Below are 12,201 nucleotides of genomic sequence, written 5' to 3'. Positions count from 1 at the left end.
TAACCCACACTTTTCTACACCTACTGCTCTTTCTAAGTTCAAATGGGCAACTCCTTAAGAATAGTCTCGTCAAAAAACGTTTGCAGCCAGCACCCCAAGAAGAAAACTCCTTTACCGGAGTCTAGTGGTCTGATTCCTGCAGGTAGAAAATCAAGCTAAAAATACAACAGCTGTTGCCACTTTGTGATAGCAGAGGTGACCAGAAAACGATGCACTGACCTTTTCTCCTCTTTCCCTGAAAAGCGAGGGAAAGTATTTTCACGGAAGAGTAATTTCAAAGCTTAGCAAACCTAGAAACCAGGGGGTTTAATTACTTATTCATGTGGGAAGCACCCAGACAGGAGAGGCCGAGGAACGGGACACAAAACAGAAGTCTCTGCGTCATTTGTTAATGCTTAAATCTGAAAACTGTGACTCTGATTATAACACGTTAAAAAGCCCACATTAGGACAAAACAGTCACATGGGCTTTCTCTCTCTCTGAACTGATTCCTTCATCTTCAGTTTATTCTTGCCTTCTGCTCTGCCAAATATCAAAAGCTTTGTTTCAGCAAGTCATGTAACCGCTGAGAGTTACTTCCCATCACTGTTCTTATCACACACTGTTCTTATACACAGAATTTTTTGCTAAGTCACCTGCTGTATAACTGTGATAGGCGGAATAATGGCGCCCCCAAAGATATCCACATCCTAATCCGGGAACCTGTGAAGCTGTCCTGTGGCAAGAGGGAATTAAAGGCTGCAGATGGTATTAACGTTGCTAATCAACGGACTTTAAGACAAGGAAATTAACCTGGATTATCCAGGTGAGCCCAATGTAATCACAAGGTTTTATAAGTGAGAGAGGGAGAAAGGAGAATCAGTGTCAGAGTGATTGGGTGTGAGAAAGACGTGCCCGGCGCGACTGGCTTTGAAGATGGAAGCAGGCCCGAGCCGGGAAATGCAGGGAGACCTCTAGAAGCTAGAAAAGGTAAAAGAAACAGATGCTTCATTGGAGCTTCCCTGCTGCCGCTTTGATTTTAGCCTGCTGAGACCCATACCAGAAAGCAAGGTATTAGATTTGTGTCGTTTCAAGCCTCCAGGTCTCTGCAAATTCTGCTAACGGTGGCGATAGGGAACTCATCCAACAGCTATTTACAAGAGTTGGAGAGGAAAGGGCCTTCATTTTTATTATCTTGCTTAAAAACAGCAGTTTGAACTAAAAAATTCCTAAAACTAAAGGGAACTCCCCCACCGCCTGCCGTGACACCTGGGCGTGGCTGCCACCTGCCCCTCCACGAGCCTTCCTTGAGGTGGCTGCTACCTTTCTCCCAGCTCAGGGGCTACTCCTCAGGTTGGGACTGTGGCTGCACGAGGGGTGCCAGAACCCAGGCCGCTGAGAGGCCATTTAGGACATTCTCAGAAGTTGACTATTTGCTCAACAGCATTTCCACCAGGATAATCATGTGGATAATACCAGGTAATTGCGAGGCTTCCCTTCTTTGAAGGAACTATTTCAAACCTTTTTCACAGTATAATTTTATTTTGCAAGGAAAGAAAAACAAGCTTGAAGATATTTCTTATCCAAAATAGCCCAGTATCTTGAAACCTACAAAGGACTTTATATGTTGTCAGCTGTTGATTATCAAGGCACTGATTAGCCAATTTGTGGTGCTTTGAAATTAAGAATTTCTGGTGCCTTGGCCTCCATCCAGCTGCCTACCTTTTGCCTGTTGCCTTAGTTCATTGCTATCGCCTGTTGACGGGAGAGGGAAGGAGAGAAGACTTGATCATTGTGTCTGTCACCCTAAATAAGATCTCCTTACCTAAGAGTCTGACACTTCCAGTTTTCTTAGAGACAGAAAGAGCTAATCTGGCCAAAAATAGAGGCCAGAACTAATCGTAAGCAACAAAGGGAAATCATACTTTTCAAAAATCAATAGTGAGTTTCCCCTACACTGAAGAGCTTTTCTTAATTATAAAAGTTATTCATGTTTGTTGTAAAAAGAAAACAGAACTATATAGATTATATGTAATTTATGTAATATACATTACATAAAACCAACAGCTACTTCCATTATTCACTTACTCATCTGTATTTGAAAACAGTTTTGTTTCAGTTTTGCATTTGTTCCCTTCCCTGTTGCTCGCTTCATATTTGCTTCAAAGGCTGTAAAAGCAGCTCTAAAGAGCTGTGTGTGGCCTTAGGGTAGGAAGTTTCACAGACTATTTATTTCTATTCATCATTAGCACAACTGAAACATAAATCACTACCACAAATTTTCCCCTCACCCCTGACCAGGGCTTCTATGTGTACTGAAAACGGTTATGTGGGTGTGACTTAGAGAACGATCACATGCAGTAAAGTCATGTTGCCACATTTTCTGCACATTCTGTAACCAGAAACGATTTGATAAGATGTATGTTCTAGGCGAGCTTGTTTTTACATTTAATGCTTGCTTTCTGTAACATGAAGTAAATATGCTGTATGTTGAATGCAGTTGGTCCTGAGTGATACAACACAAGTAAATGCTTTGAGCTCAAAAATGATGCAGGTGGTTCCAAAAGTTATATGGAATTGCACAGATATCCTAAATGCACTTTTGAGTAAATTTCTCAACTACTGGAGGTGGTGCAGCTACTTCAGTCCCCTTTCGGCACAGCGTATGTTTTTATCCATGTATGTCATCCACCATTTCAAGTGATGGAAGAGATCGCTCCCCGTCTTAGTTTCCTCTTGGGGGAAGGGGATGTACAAGCACTAGCTAGCGCTGGGAAGAGGTGGTCGTCTAAATTATGGCAAAAGAAGCATAATTGTGACATTTCAACATGAGCTGGGTGAGTGAATCACCAAACGAGTCACAGCAAGTTAATAATCAGTGAGGTTGGAGAAAAATGGTACAGATGAACCAGTTTGCAGGGCAGAAATTGAGACACAGATGTAGAGAACAAACGTATGGACACCAAGGGGGGAAAGCAGCGGCAAGTGGGGAAGGTGGTGTGATGAATCGGACGATTGGGATTGACATGTATACACTGATGTGTATAAAATTGATGACTGGACTTCCCTGGTGGTACAGTGGTTAAGAATCTGCCTGCTAACGCAGGGGACACGGGTTCGAGCCCTGGTCTTGGAAGGTCCCACATGCCGCAGAGCAACTAGGCCTGTGAGCCACAACTACTGAGCCTGCGTGTCTGGAGCCTGTGCTCCGTAACAAGAGAGGCCGCGATAGTGAGAGGCCCGCGCACCGCGATGAAGAGCAGCTCCCGCTTGCCACAACTAGAGAAAGCCCTCGCACAGAAACGAAGACCCAACACAGTCAAAAATAAATAAATTTTTTAAAAAATTGATGACTAATAAGAACCTGCTGTATAAAAAATAAAATAAAATTCAAAAGTTCAAAAAAAAACGAACAGAATGAATGAACAGAATCTAATTCAAAATATAAGATAACAAAACATTTTAAAAATTAAAAAAATCAGTGAGGTTGGAGATTGAAATTTTATTTGGGGAAGGCTATCAAAATAGGACCCATAGGAAAGTAAGTCCCTTTAACTAGAAATATGGAATAGCAACACTGCAATGGTGTGCATCTGAAAAGTGAATAAATAGATACTAAGAGCAAGTGAGTCAGAAGCACATGAGTGGTTGAACTCCAGAGACCAGATCAAGCCATGCAGCTTAATACCATCACATGATCTGCCCCGAGGCCCATATTTAATGAAAATAAGGAGTGGAGCACAGCAAAAACCAGAAGAACACTGTTGCTCTTAGCGGATGGAGCCAGAGGAGTTACAAGTTAAACCTTGATTGCCGGGATCCGTGAGAATTCAGCATGGAATGTCTCTACTGTTTCCTGGGATTTCTGCTGCTGGCTGCAAGACTGCCACTTGATGCTGCCAAACGTGAGTAACTGTCCATTTCTGTATTTTTAACCCATTCTCTGGCTCTTGTCTGAAGTGATGGGTTTGTCTGAAGTAACTCTGCCTGAGCCCAAAGTTGGACTTTAGGAAGATTTCACGCTCACTTGTTTCTTCTTCTGAAAACCGTTGGGGATGTTGAAAGTACGGCAGAATGCGTTCAGTTCCCATTCTTTGCTCCAGGCTCTTGAAGTGAAAGACGTGCAGCCCCTCTGCTGTGGAGCTTTTTTCTATCAAAATTGCCACCCACTCTGTTAGAGACATTGCGGGGGGGGGGGGGGTGGGCGGTGATGAAGGGCACAGTCTCTGGCTTGAGACCACAGCAACGCTACCCACTAAATTTTGTTTCGTTGCCATCCAACAGGAAAGAGCCTCAGATGAAATGGGGCCCAAAATCTGGAATCAGACTTTCTAATAATCCCAACCCAGAAGCTATCGCCAATCCTGCTGAGGGAATTCCCTGGTGGTTTGGACTCCACGCTTTCACTGCCGAGGGCCCAGCTTTGATCCCTGGTCAGGGAACTAAGATCCCACAAGCCGCTTGACAAAAAAAAATCCTGCTGATAGGTTTTCACAGACCTGCAGGAGTTTGCTGCCACTGTAGTGAGGATACTGAGAAAAGCGCTAAAGCCCTGGGTCTCTTTTCTAGTTAGAGTAGAGGCTGGGGACTTTTTAACAATGCTGATGCCCAGATCAATGAGATGAGAATCTTTGGAGATGGGGTTGGAGCATCCTTGTTTAAAAATCTCCTCTTGTGTTTGGAACGGAAGCCAGAGCTGCGAGCCACTGAGCTCACCGGTGGCCCACTTGTCCAGTCCAGGGGATGGGCGGCCATGGCAGCCCCTATCCTCCAGTGGAGTGGGAGAAGGAAGTGAATTAGACATCTCCCAGAAGGTCCACTCCACCTCACTCCAGTAGAGTGACAACATTCCCTGGAGGAAAAGTCCTGATTTTGCCAGACGACCCCACGGGAGGGAGGGGGGGAAGGTAGGCGCTGAGAAGGGACCCACCATGTGTGCTCACTGAGCTGGCCGCCTTAAATCAGTCGGCTAGTCCTCACAGCCCCCTTTGTGGAGCACATGGTCCTCCCACTCTTTAACGGGTGAGCAAACGAGCCCAGGTCCGGCTTTTCACCTGCTGGGCCCAGATCTGAGAGTGGAGGATCCTGGACACACGTGCACGCGTTCCTCTCACTCCTCCCAGCGGGAGAGAAAAGCCCTACAGCGAAGAGGTCCTTGCAGAGTGCGATGCCCGGCGGCGGCTGGGTGGAGGAGAAAGAGAGGGGGGCGCTGCAGGCTCGTGGAATGGGGGGTGGGGGGCGCTGGGCGCGCCGGGAGCCCGCGGTGCTGGGGTTCCGGGATGGGGACCTGGGCTGGGGGGTAGGGGAGGAGAGTGTCGGGAGGCCAGTTGTGCCGCCAGCGCTGAGGCCGGTGACGGGGCAGGAAGAGGAGCAGCGACTTTGACCCAGGAGCCCAGATGCAGGGGCTGTGCCGGCGCGGGGCCGGGCCGGAGAGCGGCGACCAGGGATTTGTCACTCGTCTGGGCCGCACGGGGCCTTGCAACAGCCCCGGGAGGCCGGGCAAGCTGGCGCTGTTCCCCTGTCCCAGGCAAGGGGGAAGGGCCGCACGGCGGATACGAGGACGAGGAAGGCTTTCGTGGCAGCCGCTGTCCTTCCTGCCAGCCGTGGGGCTGGACCACGAGTGACTGGCCCCTGCACCTAATTCTACCCTCCGGTCCACCAGCACCCCCTTGTTCTGCTCAGCAAGGCAGATCAGCCTGAGGCTGGCCGGCAGTTTGAGAGGAGGCCCAACCTATTACCACGTAACAAAACCTGCTGTGCCTGGCTTCACCTTGCCTTAAGAAGAAATATCCTGGCCGCCAAAAATAAGGATGGGTAGAATTTAGCAGTATATAAGACACCAAGGGATTCCTTGCCATTTTCCAGTCACAGCCGTGGTAAAAAGAGGAAGGAGAGGCTATTGACAGAGTAGCTCACAAGTGGCCAAGCCGCCATGTCTCTGCTAGTAGAGCAGGGCGTCCGAAGGGTAGAGGGAACAGCCACAGGGGTGCTGGGTGTGACCCCATTGACCTTCACATCTATTCCCCTCCCCACTTTCTTTTTTAAAGTCTTACTGTTGGGGTTTTTTTATTTTATTTTTTAATTCTACTTTTTATTTTGAGGTTATTATAGATTCCCATGCACTTTCAAGAAATAATACAAAGAGGTCCCCGCTATGTACTCTGTACGGGGTTTCTCCCAATGGTAACATTTTGCAAAGTTGTAGTACAATGTGGCAACCAAGATATTGACCTTGACACGGTCAAAATACAGAACAGTCACATCACCACAAAGATCTAAACCCACTTCCCTTTCCCACTCCACCCAACCCCCAGCCCCTGGCAACCACTAATCCATTCTCTAGTTTTATAATTTTGTAACTTCAAGAACGTTAGAGAAATGGAATCATACAGTATGTAATTTAGGGGAACTGGCTCTTTTTTACTCAACATAATTTATTGAGGTTGTTGTGTGTATCAGTAGCCAGTTCTTTATCACTGAGGGGTATGCCGGACTACATGGATGTACCACAGTTTAGCCATTCGCCCACTGAAAGATTTCTGGGTTGTTGCAGCTTAGGCTATTATGAGTAAAGCTGCTCTGAACATTAATGTATAGGTTTTTATGTGAACATAAGTTTCCATTTTTCTGGGACAAATGCCCATGAGTACGACTGCTTGGTTGCATAGTAATTGCATGTTTAGTTTTACAAGAAACTGCCAGACCGTTTTCCAGAATGGCGGTACCATTTCCACCAGCAGTGTATGAGTGATTCAGTTTCTCTACATCTTCACCTACATCTGATGTCATTTGTTTTTAATAAATTTATTTATTCTACTTTTGGCTGCATTGGGTCTTCGTTGATGCGTGTGGGCTTTCTCTAGTCAGGGCGAGCAGGGGCTACTCTTCGTTGTGGTGGTCAGGCTTCTCATTGCGGTGGCTTCTCTTGCTGCAGAGTACAGGCTCTAGGCACACGAGCTTCAGCAGTTGTGGTGCGGGGGCTCAGTAGTTGTGGCTCATGGGCTTAGTTGCTCTGTGGCATGTGGGATCTTCCTGGACCAGGGCTTGAACCCATGGTCCCTGCATTGGCAGGCAGATTCCTAACCACTGAGCCACCAGGGAAGCCCCTGATGTCAGTATTTTTCATTTTAGTCTTTCTGATAGGTATGCAGTGATATCTCATTGTGGTTTTAATGTGCATTTACTCACTGGCTAATGATATTGAACATCTTTTCATGTGTTACTTTGTCTTCTGTACATCCACATCTGTGAAATGTCTGGTCAGATCTTTTACCTGGATTATTTGATTTTTTAACACTGAGTTTTGAAAATCCTTTATATGTTCTAGATATTATTCCTGTTTTGGAAATGTGGTTTGCAAATATTTTTCTCCCTGTAATGTGCCTTTTTACCCTCTTCACATGGTATTTCACAGAGCAAAATTTTTTAATTTTAATGAGGCCCAGTTTATCAGTTTCTCCTGTTATAAATTATGGTGTTAAGTCTAAGAATTATAAAAAATTTTAAAAAATTAAAAATTACAAAATAATTTATAATTTTATAAAAATTATAATTTTTTATTAAAAAAATAAAAAATTATAAATTTTGGTGTTAAGTCTAAGAATTCTTGCCTACCTAGAACCTGAAGATTTTTCCTATGTTTTTTACTTTTTTACAGTGCCATGTGTTGAAAGGCTATCTTTTCTCCATTGGATTATATTTGCAAAAATCCGTAGGGCATATCTGTGAGTCTATTTCTGGGTTTTATAGTCTGTTCTATGGGCCTATGTGTCTATTCCTTGTCACTTGCCTTTTAAGTTTGTATTTTTCCTTGATTTTTGACATTTATTTTTTTCAATTTATTTTTATTTATTTATTTATTTTTTGGCTGTGTTGGGTGTTCGTTGCTGCACACGGGCTTTCTCTAGTTGCGGCGAGCAGGGACTACTCTTCATTGCAGTGCCCGGGCTTCTCATTGTGGTGGCTTCTCTTGTTGCTGAGCACGGGCTCTAGAGCACGGGGGCTTCAGTGGATGCAGCGCATGGGCTCTAGAGCACAGGCTCAGTAGTTGTGGTGCACGGGCTTAGTTGCTCCGCAGCATGTGGTATCTTCCTGGGCCAGGGCTCGAACCCGTGTCCCCTGCATTGGCAGGTGGATTCTTAACCACTGTGCCACCAGGGAAGCCCAGACTTTTGACATTTAAAATCAGAGGAGAAATCTGTGTTTGGATTATGTTTCTGGAAACACTGACATTCACTCAGGATCTGAGGAAGAGGAAGACTTCGGAAGAGTAGAAAAATCTGATCCTGGGACTCAAAGATGCCAATCTTCATTTCTACTTGATTACAGATGACTCTGAGTGAATCGTATCACTTCTCTAGGCCTGAATTTTTTTTTTTTTTTTTTTTTTGCGGTACGCGGGCCTCTCGCTGTTGCGGCCTCTCCCGTTGCGGAGCACAGGCTCCGGACGCGCAGGCTCGGCGGCCATGGCTCACGGGCCCAGCCGCTCCGTGGCATGTGGGATCCTCCCAGACTGGGGCACGCACCCATGTCCCCTGCATCGGCAGGTGGACTCTCAACCACTGCGCCACCAGGGAAGCCCTAGGCCTGAATTTCTTCGTCTGTAAATGAAAGGATTTGAACGAACTACTCTTAGTTCTTTCTATATCGAACATTCTACCATTCCATGACTCAACATTCAACTGAATTTCCAGTTATAATAAACATTTATTGATAAACATAAATTTCCTGCCCTCACTTTGTTCCTTTTTGGAAACAGATACTATCTCACAGTATCACAGGACATGTGGTTTTTTGCCTGATGTGAAGGCCCAGAGAAGAAACATGGCCTGAAATCCCACAGCCTGTTTCGTAGTGGGTTCTGTAACTTCCAGCTCAATGTTCTTTCCCACTCCATCTGCCTCCATTATAAGAAGGCAATTACATGCTTCCCCTTCCTCCTACCAACAAAGAGGAATAGAAGGCAGAGGCTAGTGGCATCCATTCAGTATGGCTTCTCTGAGTACCTTCTAAATACCACCCCTCATAGGAGGCCTCTTTCAGGATGTAAGAGAAAAGGCAGCGTTCCTGGCTCTGAGTCCATAGCCAGACCAAGACACAAGACCATATGACTAGATGAGACAACAGTTTATAGCAGTGTATGATTAGGGGCTGCCAAGGGTTATAGACAGTGGGGCTTTTGCCTGTGAGTAACAGATACTCAAATAGGTTGAGTAAGACATTTATCGTCTCAATCCACCCAAAGGTAGACAAGGCTGGAGGAAGAGCTCAACAATATTGTCAAGGACTCTTTCTTTTCATCCATCTATTCTGACACCCTTGGTGTGCTGGCCTGCTTCCTCAGATTTTTTCCCTCATGGTTAAATATGGCTGTCACAGTCCAGGCATCACATCATTATACTACTGTCTCCAAAATCAATTCTCAGGAGGAAAAAATGGAGTTTTTTCCCACTTTTTTTTTTAATAATAGAGAAAAATGTTTCCCAGAAGCCTCCATCAGACTTACACTCAGCTCCCGTCAGCCGGGATCTAATCATCAGTTCCTGCCCAAACTGTAAGGAAAGCTAGGAAAGTGATCCTCTAGAATTTTGAATCATTATGGTAAAAACTCTGCAACAGGAGAAAGAGGACAGGTGCAGGCAGGAACTGTCTGCTACAGTCCTCAAAGAAAGGACAGACAATGTGACCACCAGACTTATCAGGAAAGGCAAAAAGACAGACATCAAGATTGGAAAGAAATTTAAAAGAAGTGGAATACTATAAACCCTGGAGCAACCACTCAAAACAAAGAGGTATAGCTAATAAGTCAATAATGCAGATAAAATGGAATCCAAAAATAATCCCAGTAAGTATAAGAAAAGAAAAAAGGAATAAAGAACAGATTGGATAAATAGAAAACATATAGTAGACAAATCCCACAATATTGATAATTACATTAAATGTAAATTACCTAAACACTCCAAATAAAGGGTAAAAATTATTAGACTATTTTTTTTAAAAAAACAATATGCTGTCTACAAGAAACCCACTTCAAATATAAAAATATTTATAGGTTAAAAGTAAAAGGATGGGGACTTTCCTGGTGGCACAGTGTTTAAGAACCCTCCTGCCAATGGAGGGTACACAGGTTTGATCCCTGGTCTGGGAAGATTCCACATGCCACAGAGCAACTAAGCCGGTGCACCACAACTGCTGAGCCTGTGCTCTAAAGCTCGTGAGCCACAACTACTGAGCCCGTGTGCCACAACTACTGAAGCCCACGCGCCTAGGGCCTGTGCTTCGCAGCAAGAGAAGCCACCACAATGAGAAGCCTGAGCACCACAATGAAGAGTAGCCCCCACTCACCACAACTAGAGAAATCCCGCGTGCAGCAATGAAGACCCAAGACAGCCAAAAATAAATATAAATTAATTAATTAAAAAAATTTTAAATATGTAAAACAAAGTAAAAGGATGGAAAAAGATGTACCAGTTAAACACTAAGCACTAATATCAAAGTATTCTTCAGAACAAGGAATATTAGCAAAGAAAAAAAAGTCAATTCCTAATGTTAAAAGGGTCAATTCATCAAGAAGACTTAATTTAAAATAGAGCTTCAAAATACATAAAGCAGATAATGCCAACTGAAAGACAAAGTTGGCAAATTGGCACATCCATAATTACAGTTGAAGATTTCAACGTTCCTCTTTCAGTAACGAAATAACAAGCACACAGAAAATCAACAGGAACAGAGAAGTTGCCAAAGACAATACCAACCAGCTTGACATAAGTGACATTAAAAAAACACAATACTACACAACTGTATATGGAACGTTCACCAAGACAGACCATGTGCTGGGCCATAAAAACATTTGTTCAGCAGTGGGCCCTCCAGGACTGGTACATGTCTCCTGGAACCTTGGAGGCATTCCTCAGCCTGGCACTCCTTGAGCCAAGTAAACCATTCAGAATGGAAAAAGATGAAAAACTGTTCTGAAGATCATTGGCATCACTGTCTTTCCTAATGATAGTGTATCAAATCCAAATATTCAGAAGACATGTTTTGAGAAACCAAATGATGTCTAAGAAATACTGACATTCAAAACTTTTCCTTGATCCACTTAAAGTACGTAAAGAGATAGGGTCTAGGGTCTGAGTACTTGTATTCAAGGTATTTCCAGTACACATTTTTTTAAAAAGCACCTTCTATCTGCTTCACATATTGGAAATATTATGTATGTGTTTTCCAATCTTATGAAGTGAAAAGTTGCTTTAACCATTGTTAGATAATACTAAATGAGAGATGAGGTAGACAAAATAATTTTTTTTTCAATATTTTTATAGGCGTTCATGATGTGCTGAGCAATGAAAGACCTTCTGGTTATATGCGGGAGCACAGGCAATTAAATGGCTGGTCATCAGATGAAAATTACTGGAATGAAAAACTCTATCCAGTGTGGAAGAGGGGAGACTCGAGGTGGAAAAACTCTTGGAAAGGTAAATCAAAAGACTCAACCAAAACAACTGTAATTTCTTTTTTTTTTAATTTCAAGTGTACAACATAGTGATTCAATTTTTTCTAACTGAAGTATAGTTAATTTACAATGTTGTGTTAATTTCTGCTTACAGCCAAGTGATTCCGATATATATTTATTTATATGTTCATATATATATGAAGACACACATTCTTTTTTTTAATATTCTTTTCCATTATGGTTTATCTCAGGATATTGAATATAGTTCTATAGCTCCCTGCGCTATACAGTAGGACCTTGTTGTTTATCCATTCTATATGTAACAGTTTGCATCTGCCGACCCCAAACTCCCAGTCCATCCCTCCCCAACCTCTCCTCCCCCTTGGCAAGAACAAGTCCGTTCTCTATGTTTGTGAGTCTCTTTCTGTTTCATAGATAGGTTCGTGTCATATTTTAAATTCCACACATAAGTGCTATCGTATGGTATTTGTCTTTCTCTTTCTGACTTCACTTAGTATGATAAACTCTAGGTCCATCCATGTTGCTGCAAATGGCATTATTTCATTCTTTTTTATGGCTGAGTAGTAGTCTATTGTATATCTGTACCACATCTTCTTTATCCATGCATCTGTTGATGGACATGTAGGTTGTTCCATGTGTTGGCTACTGTGAACAGTGCTGCTGTGAACATAGGGGATCATGTATCTTGTTGAATTATAATTTTGTCTGGCTATAGTCCCAGGAGTGGGATTGCTGGGTCATGTGGTAAT

The 12,201-nt window shown here is 43.6% G+C and overlaps 1 protein-coding gene across 1 annotated transcript in view; it reads left to right on the top strand.

Annotated features, from left to right (window-relative positions):
- Positions 1-3,725: 3,725 nt before the first annotated feature.
- GPNMB (glycoprotein nmb) overlaps positions 3,726-12,201 on the top strand; it is a 28,244-nt gene continuing 19,768 nt past the window's right edge. Inside the window, exons 1-2 of the mRNA XM_019928686.3 lie at positions 3,726-3,884; positions 11,301-11,453. Coding sequence (XP_019784245.1) covers positions 3,815-3,884; positions 11,301-11,453 — 223 coding nt within the window. The 5' untranslated portion in view covers positions 3,726-3,814. The remainder of the gene's footprint in view (positions 3,885-11,300; positions 11,454-12,201) is intronic.

The sequence above is a fragment of the Tursiops truncatus genome, chromosome 9 (assembly GCF_011762595.2).
Source record: "Tursiops truncatus isolate mTurTru1 chromosome 9, mTurTru1.mat.Y, whole genome shotgun sequence".
In the NCBI taxonomy this organism is placed as follows: Eukaryota; Metazoa; Chordata; class Mammalia; order Artiodactyla; family Delphinidae; genus Tursiops; species Tursiops truncatus.
This window is presented reverse-complemented; position numbering and strand designations above follow the sequence as displayed.